Source organism: Labrus mixtus, chromosome 5 (genome assembly GCF_963584025.1).
Source record: "Labrus mixtus chromosome 5, fLabMix1.1, whole genome shotgun sequence".
Lineage (NCBI taxonomy): Eukaryota > Metazoa > Chordata > Actinopteri > Labriformes > Labridae > Labrus > Labrus mixtus.
Genome location: NC_083616.1, coordinates 27686062 through 27702336, shown reverse-complemented (window position 1 = coordinate 27702336; position 16275 = coordinate 27686062). Strand labels below are relative to the sequence as shown.

At 40.8% G+C, this 16275-nt stretch overlaps 1 protein-coding gene across 1 annotated transcript in view; it reads right to left on the bottom strand.

Annotated features, from left to right (window-relative positions):
- The window catches only part of LOC132974814 (protein mono-ADP-ribosyltransferase PARP14-like), a 76668-nt gene that overhangs the window by 7443 nt on the left and 52950 nt on the right, over positions 1-16275 (bottom strand). Inside the window, exons 19-22 of the mRNA XM_061039087.1 lie at positions 2588-2915; positions 2160-2235; positions 1116-1352; positions 311-532 (exon numbers count right to left, since the gene is read on the bottom strand). Of these exons, the coding sequence (XP_060895070.1) occupies positions 311-532; positions 1116-1352; positions 2160-2235; positions 2588-2915 (863 nt within the window). The remainder of the gene's footprint in view (positions 1-310; positions 533-1115; positions 1353-2159; positions 2236-2587; positions 2916-16275) is intronic.

Here is a 16275-nt window from a genome sequence, read left to right as displayed (position 1 = left end):
ATACATTTTTCCTTCCTGATAATGATCAAATATCTGCTCACAGGAGTTTTGAATTAAATTGAAAATTAAATAAACCTCTTTGAATGTGAGGTTGGAAAACCCCAAAATCTGACTTTTTGCTAGCTTTGATGACGATTAGATTATGTACCGGAAAGTACTTCTACTCGTTCCATCTAACAAAAGTGGTTTCATACATTATGCTGTTTTGGAAAAGAAGAAATAACTTTTCTTTCATTATTTTGCATGCATAGCTGTCACATCCAGAACTTGGTCAACAATGTCCGCTTTCATCAACAAGTTAGAAACTCACATCCACAGTTTGTCTGTCACTCGGGTGGACAACGATGGCCACCTCTCTCATATGGCGAGGAGATATGCTGCTGCTGAAATTGTGGATCTCCTTCAGCAGGACTCTGGAAACCACGTCTTTGGGGAAGCGTAGATTTCCCGTACCGATGGCCGGGAAGGAAAGCGATGTCATCTTGAGTTTCTCAGCCTCCACCAGACAATATCTGATGATTGTTATCAATGTCTGACACAAACAGACAACATAAACACAAGCTTAACTGCATATCAAAGACCAAACTAGTAGGACCAAAACAAGATACAGACAAGAAGGTAATCTGGTGTTCTGTAAGAGCAAGGAACTGAACTATTTTACAATGGTATTAAAGTCTCTTTCACAAAAATATACCTCTGTACGCTCTGAACGGTAGTTCAATAAATAGAGAGAGAGCTGCACTCGATCCAAATCAAGTTCATAGACTTGTGTTTCTGGCAAATGATATAAAAAAATAAATCAGTCCTTTTGGATTGTCAACAGGCTGTTGGTTTTAGGCTTATTATTACAACAGAATGTGTTTTGTGTCTGTGCAGCATTCGTTCAAAGTTGATTTTTATTTTAAGTGACAGCACTAGCACAAATATCAATGGAATTTTGGATGAGGTTTTCTGTTATTTCTTCAGCTGTCTACTTCTCGAAAGTATCAGCATTTGATTCTTAAAACATACATGTCCAGAGAAATATTCCTGTAGATGTACTCACTATTATATTTTTTCGTCACCAGGTAAGTAAAGTATCTTAATCCCAAAGGTTTTTGATTAAATCCCCTCACCTCTTCTGCCTGGCCGCCTCCATTGTCCCATCCAGGGCAAACCACATGAAAGACCCTACGACACATGAGGTTGAAGCTGTCGGTGATGATGACGTCTCCGTACTGCAGGATGGACACGCCAGCTTCAGACTTAACAGCTGCCTGCAGGCCGGGCCCGGCTGAGAGCAGGATGGCTTTGGAAACAGCGCCCTGTGTCAGGTTCATGTTCTCTGCGATGGTGTTGACGATGACGTGAGTCTGCAGATCAAAATCTCAACATCAAACATAAGAAGAGGATAACAACTCAGAAGATCTGTTATTTCACTGATCAGAAATGCAGATGGCTGTTCAGGCTGTATCTGGAAATACAGCGTTCACAATAACATGTTGTTTTACATGTAGGATTTTTTTAAATGGCTAAAGTTTGTGTTTCTTGTGACCCTATCTACAGCAAATCATAAGCCCTTTTCATGGCGCAATTCCGATACAGCGCCGTAACAAAGCTCCGCCGTCATTACACCTAAAGACATTCTAATCAATTCTCCAACAACTTCCAATTGGTGTACCAATCTGTTAATTCACATTGATTTACAGCGTTGCAGAAGTGCAAAGTGAGCATGGCACAGCAGGAGCTCCACGTACACATCGTCAAGACATGCACTCACACACACAGCACTGTGCTCCCACGCTAGCTCTGCCAATCCCATCTCGCCACTGTAACCCGTCTTTACATCTAAAGGTTGCCCAGAGGGGGAGGGTCACGTTGTCCCACCATTACTCCTCTGTGAGATTCTGATTAAAGGCTAAACGTGACAGGAATGTAAATATCGGGTCTTGAACAGTAGTCTGAATAGGGCTATTGCTTCTGTGTAGAAACGCTGTCTTCTCCAAACTGGACTGTGCTGTCATCTATCAGCTACTGTAGGTCATATTGATATGTACCTCATAACAAACCAACTACCAAAGAACCCAAACTATCACTCTAACTACCACAATTAATGACATACTCATCAACATTATGGCTTGATATCAACACTGAACCGTGGTATTAAACATGTCACTCACAGTCTGGTCCTGAATGTTTCCCTCCAAGAGAGCAATCTTCAGACCTTCATTTGTGGTCTGCTCCATCCTCCCAGGCCTGCAGCCAGTCGAAGAACAATGAAAAAACAAAAATGATGTCATCACAGGTCTCCTTTACCAATTCCAAACTTAGTTTTTTCTTGTTTTGTTGTGAAATGTTTGGCGGATTTTACAAACTCCCTATGCAACAATTTTACTTTAATTTTATTTTAGTTTTGATTTGTTTTCTTACAAATGATTTGCATTGGTTTGACATTTTGCCTGACCCTTAGATAACCAGGGTTTAAGAAATAAGTTGGACTCCAAAAATGTCTTCTATAGTACCTCGCCAAAGATAAAATACAAAATTAAGCATTACAAACTGTCAACAAAAATAAAGATAGGAAAATAAATAAGAGAAAGAACTTTACCCTCCATGATTGCCGTGTCCCCTGGGGCTCTGACCACCCCTGTTACTTTGCAGACTCCACTCAGATCCAGCTCCTGTCTCACCAGCTCCTCTTCCTCCTCCTTGATATCCTTTTTCTCCTCCCTGATATCCTCCTTCTCCTCCTAGATATCCTTCTCCTCCTCCTTGATATCCTTGTCCTCCTCCTCCTTGATATCCTTCTTCTCTTTGATATCCTTGTCCTCCTCCTTGATTTCCTTGTCCTCCTCTTTGATATCCTCGTCCTCCTCCTCCTTGATATCCTTGTCCTCCTCCTTGATATCCTTGTCCTCCTCCTTGATATCCTTGTCCTGAAGCCCTTGAACTTTGTCCTCCTGACTGCGGTGGTATAGTCATAGTTGGTCCAAGATCACTGAACTCTTTGTTGAAAGCTGCTGCCAGGACCCTCACAGTATTATCATTGTTGTCTACCAAGTGAATCTCAGTCAATGATCCTCGGCTTTCTAGACTGTCGCAGTATTCCCGCACTGCCTCAGCTATGGTCTCAGCGCAGAGGTCAGGAGGAAAGCCAAACATACCTGAGCTAATGGCTGGTAGCGCAACGGTGGAGCAGTTCACGCTTACTGCTTTTCTCAGACTTTCTCTAACTGCAAGCTTCAGACGGGAGACTGCGGTCTTCTTGTCATAGTCAGAGAACCGAGGACCAACTGCATGTACGATGTACTTGCAAGGTAGGTTACAAGCACTTGTTACGATGGCATCACTGGGACGTAGTTTTCCATTTTTGGAGACATAGTTGTTGCTGATTTTCTGCAGCTCTGGTCCTGCAGCTTTGAGCATCGCCAGAGCCAGGCCGCCAATGTGCTGCAATTCCTCATTAGCTGCATTAACCACCGCGTCGACTCCAAAATGACAAATGTCTGCTTTGCTTACAGACACCAGGACTCCACCGGCAGTCTTCACTTTGCAGTAAATAAAGCCATTTTCATCCTCATAGTTCTCTTCCTCTTGAGTCTCTGGACGAAGCATCACCACACAACTGAACTCTGACATTATATTAGCCTGAAACCATTTTTCTTGAGATTGGAAATACTTCTTTGCTCCAGGCTTATTCATTCTCAGGTTGTCACTAAAGAGAGAACTGGTCAGTTCCTCAAGGCAGGATTTGGCTTTCTGGACATGGAGACGAGCCCCAGTGATATAGATTCTTTGCCTTAGTGGATCCAAATTCACTTTCACATCATTGTCTTTTGCAATGCTGGACCATTCTAGTGTTTTTGTCTTGTTAATGAACTCAATGACAGCAGACTGCAAACGAATTCTTTCTTCAATTCGGGAGTAGCACTTAATGAATTCACTCAGATTACGACTGACCTCTTTCACTGGATTCAGGAAGCCTGTCACCGTTATTTGATCTTGTCTTCCAGGGTAGATCTGGATGGTCACTGTTTTCTTCTTTGAAGAGTTGTAAGTGTCCAAAAGCTGTCGGTTTAGATCAACCCAGTTGGGAAGATTCAGAACTGCCTGGTCTTCCACATCCAGCATCATGACCGTTAAACTCTCATTTATCTTTCTCTCTGCATCAGCAAGAGCACCCTCAGAACTCCCCAACAGCAAAACCCCCTTGCTTTCAACACTGAAGATGGCACTGATGCCATGGGATGTGAACAGATGGTGTGACATGTCCATGGGATCCACGGTCTTGAGAAAGTCTAAAAGACCTGAATGAAGTTCTATCTGTTTTTTACTCCTACCCACATTTCTCTCCAAGATCCATGCCTTAGTTTTGGAAACCTCTGCAGAGAACCCTGTAATGGTTAACTTCTGGGAGTTTTTGTCATAGGACAGGTTCATCTCAGGGGAAATGTCCTGTGTAGCTTTCTGAATTCCTTCCTGCTGCAGGATGTAGAAAAGTGCAGGGGACAAGTCCATTACTTCAGAGACTGCATTTGTCTGCCGTTCAATCTGACTCAAGGCTTTACTAACGATGTTCTCCACAGACACCCTGAATGTTTTTACATTGTCAGCTTTCCCTGCCACGGTCAAAATCCCCCTGGATGCATCCAAAACAAGGTGGGCATCTTTCCTGACGATGGAACGGACATCTTTCTCTGCAGCTTTCCATGCAGGTCCGTTTGTTGTACATTCAAATGCAGTGTACAGAGACATGTGCTGACGGAAGGTGTCTTGAGCAGTGCTCTTCCACATATCGACTTGTTGGGCGGTTAGACCTTTCTGCCTCAAAAAATTAGGGATAGGGCTTAGCTTCACTTCAGGGTTTTCCATGTTCACGCTGCAGAAGTATGGACGCATCTGGTCGTTGATTTCGTTAGACAGTTTCTTCATCTGGAGAAATTTCCAGATGACGGGATGAACACCCTCTGTGAAAGGCTCAGGCATCTTCCATGTTGGTCGTTCTTTTCCATAAAGGGCGGTGCCAAGGGACTCGTAGTATGGATACACCTTGACAGGAGTGGATCCAATCACGTAGTCTTGTTTGATGCAAATGTTTTTCACAACTGCAGATAAAAACAGAACGCTAGAGTAAGTAGTTGATTAGTACTCATGAATGTATCTTAGGTTTCTATGAAGATTAGTTATCCAGGTCATAGGATATACAATTTTGCCTAAAATGTGCTGATGCCTTTGCTTTGAAGTTTGCATTTGGCTTAGGTCTGTTTATATCATAGACTGTAAATATATTGGATATAGCGATCCTGTTTTTCACCCGTTGTTTTGTTCACAACATTTTTGAAGAATTGACTTTTGCATTTCAACTGCAGCCATGTTAGTTTTCTGGCGCCAGAAGTTACTGGCTAACAGAATTAGCATCGCAAATATATTGACTTAGGGAAACCATCTATTTTATTTCACCGTATGCACTCGTACTTACAGACATACAGTATGTTTCCTAAAGTCTGTGGAGACCAACTTTAAAAACTACTGACTTATAGTATGCTCGTCTGGTTTGCTGCTTTGATCGTTTTTATAAAGAGTCAATGCTCTGATCAAGTGACGCTGCATCACTCACTCTTTATGTCTGAGTTCAAGCGATGTATCCATCTGCTGCATACATTTGGGTGGTGGTGTGTGTTGTGTTCATAAATGCACTATGCCAAATGAATCACTGGCACGCCCCTACTTATTCCTAATTATGCACATCTGTTAGCCTTTATATTGTAGTGAAACAATGTGGGGGGAGGGTAATTGGCTCCCTGCGGACACTTGTGGGGCACAGATTCTGTAGATCAGAGAATTTTTGAACTAATGAGCTGATGACTCTCACCTGTGTGGGGAGTTGGGGAGCGCCAGGATTGTTTTGAAGAGAGGCATTGTGTGGAGGAGACGAAAAGAAACGGAAGGAACGGCTGTTGTTCGGGGCTGTGGCTTTGGCACTAAAAACGTTAAGGGGATACGTGTGCTGGCCGTGACTTTTAGTGTTGCGGCAGTTAAGACTGGGATTGGAAGCCTCCTTTAGAAAGTGAGGGACTGGGACTTTGGGAAGCCCACTAGACTGTTCCGACTACAGGTCACGCATCACTGAGGCTGCATTCATCGTCTTCTCGCTGCGACTGTGTGCCAGGCTGAATGGGCTGAATCTACTTCCTGATCCTATACGGGAGATTCCATGCTTGTACCTCACGGGGGGGGGGGGTCTCATCGCCAGACCAGGCGAGTTAAGTCAATTATCTTATTCATGTTTATGTTTTGTTTTGTTTTGTTAGTCTCAACTAAGTTTTGAGTGTAGGCCTATGTCAGTAAACCTAATTCTAATATTGGATGTGCTAATACCCGGTCTGGGTCTTAATTGAGGGTGACGCTGTGGCTAAGGCAGCCCTCTGCCTCCCCCTATGGTTTGAAGTGGTTTTGACCGTTTGACAGTGTGAAGTGGTCCCTAGTTGTTGGACGTGCATGCATTCACCCTTTTCCGTAATTGTGCTGTGCAATTGATTGCTGTGTATTAGTGTGCAGTGTCTCTTAAGGGTGCGTTTATCCTCACTTGCTGTCTTTTTAGGGTCGTAGGGTGGCTGCCTTGGCCAGGTTGGGTTTACCTCAGTGGGCCCCTTTTTTACCTAGGGTTTTTAGCCATTGTTTAAATTAAATAATATTGTTAATAAAGTATATATTTCTATACCTAAAAGTGTGGTGTGAATTCCTCTTGCCTCTGAGACCGAACCAGACCGGATTAACAAAGGTGGTGGCAGCTTACAATCTAACCCTTATCTAAAATGATTACAATATTACAAGAAATTCAAATCCCGTAAAGTTTTTACTAGCCACGTGCTTTAAGATTTCAACATGAACCAGGCTAACATCATTTCTACTGTGAAAAATGACTTTTTAAAATGGGACCTAATGGGGATTCCTTGGCTTTTGCAGACAGCCTCAAGTGGACCCTTGAGGAACTGCAGTTTCTTTGCTCTTCCACATTAGCTTAATTTACAAACACTGTAGGTTGGCGCTTGTTATAGCAAAAAAATTGCCACATTTTTTGGGGTGTCCATGTCGACTTTATATTCCAGCCTCAGAGGTTGCCTCTTGGAGGTTGTTAGATCCTACAAGTAGTGTCCATCATGAACCAATCAAAGGCTCTCAAGTGTATTGGATAGTTACTTTTAGCCAAACGGTTTTTAGTCTTTGGGCTTAAAGAACACTCTTGACCAAATAACAGTGAGTAATTAGTAAAGATCAATGGAAAACCTTTGGGGTCAACGAAAGTGACAATGGCAGCCTCTTCATCTGGGACCATGGTGATGTTCTCTGGCAGAGCCCAGTGCTTCTCAAAGAATAGCTCCAACAGGTCTGCAAAATCATCAGAAATACGTTTTGAGAACAACAAAAAAACAGACACAAAACTTATTAAACACATTGATTCCAAAACATGTCAACAGGACATCCTCTAACCACAGACCTCTTTACTGGGATTAAATCACTTTTACCTTCAACCCCAGCAGAAGGAAGACTCTCCACTCGGACGCTCTTTGTTTCCTCTAACTTCCAGGTGGTCAGTTTGTGTTTCTTCAGCTTCTGGCTGGTCTGACTCACAGTGAGAAACTTCTCCACATCTGCAAAATACTCTGGATTAACCTGTTTGTTAGGAGTTCATGAGTCCTTAAGCTACATCAGAACTGTTTCAAGGTCTGCAAAATATAATATTTTGACTTTGCCTTTGTGATATTCACTTGTTGATTTATTGTCTTCTGTCTTTCAGGCCCTGTGTCCACCTAGCTTTTTCTGACACTCACCTAGAGTGTCTGTTTTCAATAGTTTTCAATGAGGAGAGAGCATAAACAGCTGCATGTGGCCGCCCAGAGGAAAAGCGCAGCGCCCAGCGTCTTTTTTCCGAGCGCCCCTCTTTTTTTTGTGCGGCCGCTCTGAGCGCTCAAGTTGATAATCTTTAAACTTTTCCAAATATAAGATATTCCCCGTTGTAGCCACGTCAGCTATTTATTAGTGTGACATCATAGCAGCCCAACACAGTGTAGCCAGCTATGAATGAAGTTAAACGTTCATGAAGAACAGGGACACAGAAAAGAAGGGACCCTTTAGGATCCGATCGGAACCCTTGGCACCCCAACAGGAGGGAACCAAATAAGTAGGACGGTACGGATCCCTTATTTTGGTACCATTCCCAACTTTTGATGGTAGAAACGCCAATAAATGGGTACCGTATCGAATCGAACTGAACTGGATTGCTTGGTGGAAACGGGGCTTTAGGGCACCATCAGGTTATGCCGTGTCTACGAGTGTAGGTGGTGTCATAAAGAATTAAGGTGTGGTGTGTAATAATGTTGAGAAGTTGAAGGAGTCCCTTTCATTACTGAACACTATTTTTTAGAGTTGTGATTTTAAGATGAGTCTTTGCAGAAAGAGAAGTGGAGGTAAAACATGTGCCAGTGTTTTTTTGCCGTGTATGCATGCCTCGAATGTCAGCTTGAACTGATTCAGGAATTATAGATAAATGGATAGTCAACAAATTTCTGATGCGTGCAGATGCATTTTTGACGACGAGGACTACTTAGCTGTGTTACATCATTTTCTACTCTTCTCTCATTATTATTTTACTTGCAGAAATATCTAGAAAACAACATGTTCATGTCTTTACATTCTCACTGCACACTTGTGTCTTTTTTGTATGAATTAAATCTTTATTGCACAAACACAAAAACACAATCAAAACATGAAACAGGACAGTACATAAAAACACACGTATGCATATTTTTGTGTATGGGTGTATTACTTCTACACCTATAGGCTGTGGTGTCTTCAATGTACTTTTGTGGATGTATTATTTCAGTGTTATTTTCGTACCTGCGGGGCTTTTAAAGGTGACCACAGCTCTGTTGCTCTCCACGATGATCTCCAGACTGTAAAAACTGTCGTCCAAACCTGAGATGGTCTCCACCAGCATCAGCAGCAGATCTCTAGACATGTTGGATCCAACATTGTCCAAAACCACAGAGAAGCTCTGAATGGACTCTGAGAGGAGACGAATAATAAACAGCTTTATCTTCTATTACCAATACAATGTATTTCTTATTATTTGTTTCAAACTAGTGAAAAAGAAATAACATAATCAAGCGTAAATGGACTTGAACTTGTATATTTTTTTCTTCTAGTCTTCAGATTACTCAGAGCACTTTCTCATCGCAGGTTACAACTACACACGGCCGTTTTGGACACCCCTCAGTTTGCCAGATATGAGAGCAGTTATTAGGTCAAATAACTCTGCATGTTTCTAATAAGCTCCACGAGCAGAAACGTGCTCAAACTAGGATCAATATTGGAGATGCTTTTGAAAAATGGAGAGAGGTTAGAACGCAGAAAGGTTTACAGACCGATGCAGAGCTGGATAAACACTGAAGCTTCAGTGTCCACCACATGGCAACCTGCGTGAACATCGACTCTACAGAGGAGGGGGCGGGGGGAGACAGCTCTCTCTAACGTTTTGAATTTTGACTGCAGTACCCTTTTTAAACACTAGGTGTCAGAGTTACATATTGTGCTCCTTGTTGCATGTTTTTTACCATCTTGTTTCTCTGCAGAAGCTCCATCTCCAGTCTCAACTTCTGATTCTGGCATCTTTGAATCTGTCGCTGAATCTAACAATGAAAACAACCGATTTTCATTCAAAATGTCAAACACATTCAATAAAATCATGAAAGTTAATTAAAATATGAGATAGGAATGATAAACTCCAAATAAAGTCAAAAAGGTCAAAACACAGAAAAAGTTACGTTTTCAAAAATACCTGCCTACGTGTGGACCAGGTCTGAGTCTGCACGTGAATCCAAAGTGTTCAAATATGACTCAATCCTTCATACACGTAATGCTACTCCAAAAACACACCAGAGCAACGGATCTTCAATAATCCTCATCTTAAAATAGTCCCAAACAAATGTTTCCTCCTCTCTGTTAAATAAAAACTATAGTAGTCGTTTTTGGACATAAATGGAACTTACCAAGATTAAACAACTAAGATGAATATCTTTGAGCTGTTTTAGATAAAACAAATGAAGCAGATTCACCTGAGACATCAGCGTCATCCGCTGGACTCTGAAAAGAGAAAGAAAAAGAAAAACATTGACAAAGAATAAAATGACAATAGGAAAACCAAACATTACAAAATAAATCTGTTTCATGCAGAAACTATAAACTGCTAAATACTGCTTTTTCTGTGTCCCGTTAAAATAAGCAGGATAGAGACAAACTCCGCCAGCAGTAGCTGGTAAAGATCAAAATTACTGTCCAACCAACAGATTTTAGTTTCAGATTTTTATCAGAGTAAAAAAAAACATGTGAACTTGTGGGCTGAAATAGAGAAGACACATAGAGTAGAGCCCGACTGATTAATCAGCCAGCCGATAATACCGGCCGATATTAACATATCAAGTGACTATCGGTGTCGGCTGATTTCATCTTTGATATGCTCCGATATTACTACATTTACTCACCAGTCAAACATAATTTAATTTGAGTTTCATTATATTACACTAGCAGATCTCTGTCTGGCTTTCACCAGCAGAGGGCGCTATAAGGACTATAAGAAACATCATCACTCTGACCATCTCGTCTTCATTAAATATCTTTTCCACAAGTGTTTGAAAACTGCGTTTTAGGGATCAACGGAAAATGTGTTCATCTATTTCCATCAATCTCTACAGTTCAAAGATAGGTCTGAGAAAGATATCGGCCAATATATCGGCTTCAGATTTCTTTCTCATTTCGATATTGGCCCCAAAACTCCCATATCAGTCGGGCCCTGATGTAGAGTAGTTTCACCTGAATGAAAACTGCAACCATAAAAACAAAGAGTCACTACTTTTAATTTTTCTTCTTGGTGTTACATTTATTTATCTTCAATTCAATGTCAAATAAGATGATACACCTTATTAGACATTATGAGACAACGTGGAGCAAACTGGAGAAAAGGTGGAAGTAGAATTATTTTTAAAAATGTTTTATAGGTCTTCAATTTGGATTTAAAATAACACCACTGCCAATTCAACATGATATCTACTGGATGTAAATGGTTAATATTACACGGCTGTTTCAAATACTTGATTCTGATAGTCTGGTGAGAGAGGGGGCGCTTCTCAGTGTCCCGGCTTTCTTTAACCTGATTGTTGTTTATTCCTGTGACTCCTGCAGCAGCGGCCTGTACGTACCGGTACATTATTTGAACATAGTCCTCAATGTGACGGCGGTGCATCCTAGAATGTCTTAGTTATGTATTTACTGACTTATTTATTTATTACTGTTGTCCTTAAACCGAGCTTTTCGTCAGGCCCTTGTGGGTGTCATTGCTCAAAGAGACCACACGAGGGTGTCAGCGTGCCAGCGCTCATCTTTGTCTGATTTGTTTGTTGTCTCTGATAAACGCCTTCTGTTGTTTGTTTGTAAATGTATGCATGGTCTGGGCGGACTATGGAACCGAATCGCCCTCTGAGATAAATAAAGTTGTCTGAGTCTTATTGGCCAATGTTGCATAGCAACCATCTGCTTTCCTTTTATAGATCACCGTCTATTAGAAGAAATACACCATTACTTATAAAAGCAGACGGTTGCTATGGCTACAGCTCTTATCACCAACTCTGAAGGACTAACTGTAAACAAATCAATCCATGGAAGGAAGTCCGGTTCATTTAAAGTTTGTTTACTGTGGGAAAAGCAGAAAGGATAGAGAGAATAACAGCAGTGAAAAGAGGATCAAAGATGTAAAAACTAAAGGGAAAACAAGATCACTCTACATGATCCCTCACTAAATGTCTCAGGATTGTTGTTAGGTTAGCACTGAAACACACCCTGACAAACTGCAGAGTCCAAAACACACAACAGAGCAGAGAGTTAAAGTCCAACTTCCTGCTGCGTCACTCATCAAGGAATTTAAACCACAGAGGAGGAAACGCATGTTATAAAAGAAGCAGCAGGTGACTGAATAAAAGCTTTGAGGTGTTTGGTTTTGGACAAAAGAGAAGTAATTGGGTGGAGAGATGAGTTTAATCTTTTGTTTTCAGGCAATTTTATATTTTTGTGATTTTGGAGCCAAAATTCTTGTTTCATTTGATCTTTGCACATAACCACTACAACACTGTGACTTTGTATTTGAGTGTAATACCGACTGTGACGACCCCTGACAGTGTCAGAGCTCCTCCTGTTACCTCGTCTCTCTCTCTCTCTTCGTTCAAGTTGCATTCAGGTAGAAAGGGGCGGAGCCAGATCATTTGAATTCCTGCAGCTGGGCAAGCTGGGCCAGGGTGTTTAAGATGGCTTCTCTCTCTCTCTCTCTCTCTCTCTCGCTCTCTCTAGCTCTGGTTTGATTTGCTTAATTTCCAGTTGCATTAGTTACAGTTTTAAATGACTTTAACCCTGTGTGGTCTCCCTGTGTGTCCAGCACACGGAGCCTGGATTGTGACTGAACACTGCTGGTGATTGGATTCAGCCGTGTGTTTGGTGGCAGTGTTTTTTTGACCGTGTCGTCTTGTCGGGTAGTTGACTTGAATGTAAGAGTTTATGTTTTATTATGTATTGACGTAATGAGACGTTGAAGTGCATGTTTGAGTCCGGATCATGGACTTAAATAAACAGAATGATGACTCTAGTAGAAAAGAGTATCAGACATTTAACATTTGTTGCACCTGCAGAGGACATGTCCAGAAATAGTTCTATAACCTCAGCGGTGGACAATATTGAGTTTGTTTTAAAATAGTCACTACGTTGGATCTAACACCGTGTTGTAACAGCACGCGAGCTTTGGATGTTGGGTCGCATCGCGCACAATCGCACGCTCACTGTCCACACCGCATGCGTTAAATATTGAATTCTTCTCTCTGTGAATTTGAGTTTCAACTTTGTCATCAGTCAGAACGGGCTCTCGGTTTTGTTTTTGAGGTCTAAGTTTCGATCTTCTGATAGCCCATTTTATTGTTTATTTCACGTCCTCCTTCCCACTCCTTACGATTTCATGAGCTGCCATGAAACTTGAAACAGTCGTAGTTTAATGTCACAGTAATCTGTTGCTTAAAGTTTGCTTTGCTTCCTGCGGAAATCGCCCCTTTTTTCTTTCCAAGGTGTATTGTCTTCACAAAATGCATTGTGCTTGATCTAGCATCACTTGCAGGAAATATTATAGATCAATATCAATAATAAACGGATCATCAACATGATTAAGACTCTTATAGAGTTCACGAAGGCAGTGAGAGACAAAGGCAGACAGGTGAGAGTCTGTAATCATCATTTCAGGGAGAATTCAGCTGAACAGAGTGAAGCAGTAAACTTTAAAAAAATAGTGCAATATATATCGCAGGAAACAAAAATATTCCAATGTCATTTTTTCCCAATATCGTGCAGCCCTAATGTTGACACAAACCAAAACTCAACATTTAAATCGCGGACATGGATTTGATTAATGCACCGTTATCTCCACTTTGTAAGACAAGCTAACGGGCTCTGTTGAGTGAGAAAAGCGAGCGTCAGTGCCGTGAGAGGAGGGGCGTGCGGTATAAAATGTTTAACTCGCGGTCAGTTACAGTGTAAGACACTACGATAGTAAACATTAGAATCAAGCAGACTTTGTCCCGTGGCATACTGTGAGGTCAGACTGTTACCCTCTAGTTAGAAAACAACCAAACAGAACAAAACAGTTCAGTCATAAATAAGAGAAATCAATGAAAACACATAAACCCTCCTTCTTTACAATTGTCATTCAGCAGTACATTTCCACTTTTAAAACTGTCTTTTTATTTTGACCTTCAGTTGTACTCACCGGTGCAGAGCTCAGACGTAACGTCACAGCTTGATTGTCCACAGTGATTTCATGGTTTTTACGAGCGAGGACTCTCTCTCTCACTGGAATCACACAAAACACTTCAGTCATTAGCAATTCTGCAAAGTTCTCTCAAAGCAGAAGACTTAGAAAAGTTTGATGTGTCCTCCTCTTCCTATCGCAAAAGATATGAACAAAAGAAATAAATATCTGCCGAGCTTCAGCTGACAGTGGAATATTTGTTCTGATTTATCTGCTAGTTAGCACAGCGCACAAGAGCGTATCTGCGCTCTGTGATGTCAACTCCCCGCATCCAATAGGAGGGAAGATCAGATCACAACAAACTGGACCCACAGTCCTGAGCTCTAGTTTACAGACCTACCGGGACATCGGAAGAAAATTTACAGAAAGAATCTGTAGTTTGTAAATTTGTTTTGGGACTGGTAAAGTGTCCTTCCCCTTGGTAATTTGTTTTATAAAATGTAAATGCGTTTCGTCTTTGGTAAACTGTTTTGGTTTCTGTAGCACGATCTGTGTCTGAGGGAGCCTGTCTCTTTAAGTCTTTATAAAAGGTAATTAAATACATTGGAGGAAGATGCTTCAGGTTGTAGATGCTTTGACCTTTGACTTTTCAGCTCTGTGACTCAGGAGATGTTGATCTGTGTTTGTTATCGCTGTGTGTTTTATGTCTGTAACTTGTTTATTGTGCTGCTGCCTGCCTCGACCACAACACTTTGTAAATCAGATCAATAATCTCAATGAAGTTTTTACTGTTTGAATACATTTTGAATACAAATAAAAATAAAATACATTAATTAGAAAAATGTTACCTGAGCTAATAAATCATCTAAGAAGTGATGAATTTTCTCTTTTATAAATTATTTCTGAAGTCAGTGAACTTAATGATGATAACATAATGTTTATGGCTTCACTTTTGAAACTAGAGGCTTGATGTCCATTTCTTATAGACTCAGCAGTCTATTTATTGCTTATGACTAATAGATTGAACTATGAGGAAAAGGAGTGTAAGACTTGAAGTGCATGCTGGGAAATCAGCAGACAAGATCCGGGTGTTTATTAACCAACTTTTACAGCCAATCCAGGTGCTTTAAGATTTATGAGTTTCTATCAGAGTGTTTCCATCATAGTTCAAATTCAAAATGCTGCAGTATAAATAAGTGAAAAAAAAGTTTAAAGATTCGTTTTTTAAATTATTTTGTATACTTTCACTTTCTAAAAGATTTAGTGTCGCAGTTGAAATCGGGCCTGTTTGTTATTTCTGTTACGTCCATCGTGAAGTGTTTAAACTCGGAGTCACTTTTGAACTTTTGAAAACTGCAATAAAATATGATTAACCGACAGATATCAGAGCAGTAACTTGGTGTTTGGTGGTTTTCACCGTCATTCAGGGAGACTCACCGTCCTCTCCTCTGAAGTAAACAGCCGCTCGCGGGGCTCCTTCCTCCGCCTCCACCCGGCACTCTCCTCCGCCGGACTTCTTCTTACTGTGGAAGTAAAGCTGCAGTTTGTTCCTCACGGTTTTAGTCTGAGCCGCACTCCAGACCCCCTCCACGATCACCGGCACACACTCCTCGGTCTCCTCCATGATCCTGTCCGGTACGAGCTCACCGACAGACTGAATCCAAACAGGCAGCGAGGCGTCACATTTCAAACTGCTTTCACTTTCGTTTCTTCACTAAACGACGGGGAAAAAAACTGATCTCTATGCAGCTGACTCACTGTAACAACACACGGGAGCCTCTAAATACTTTATATAGACTAAATATATATATATAACTTCATCCTGATAAAGTCCTGATTGTAATAAATAGTAAATTATTATTCTAAAATGTGAATATTAAAACAGTTTTACACGTAAAATGAAGGTTTTTGTGATCAAGAGTTAAGTTGCTTTGTCCAATCCAATATTTGATTAAAGATTTGTTTTTCTTTGTGTTTTTTCTGGATTCAATCATAGACTGTAAATATTAATGGTTGACGTCACCCATCTGTATTCAATGCCATTATGTTAGTGAAAATGACCCAATAAAACTAATTTACGGAGCCCCTGAAGTCCCAAAAAGTAGAACACAATATTTTATGCGTTAATTAAATTGTGCATATAATTTTTTCCGCACATTTTGGGACTTCAGGGGCTCCGTACTTATTCAAGGTTGACCTGAAGAAATCTTTTTTACAGTGAACAAATGAGAACAATTTTATTGAACCGTGTTTGACAGACCAACAGCGCCATCCAGTGGAGAAACTGTTGAATGTGTAAAACTTTATTTTTAATGATTTAAATGCAATGTTATTTATAAAACATGTTAATGAAAGTTTCTCTCTAACCTCTGAAGAATGTATGAAATGAATTGAAGTCATTTGTTCTGTAAAAAATAGGTGTTTTCCTTCTAATCACAGTAGACTAATGATGTGGAGAAATA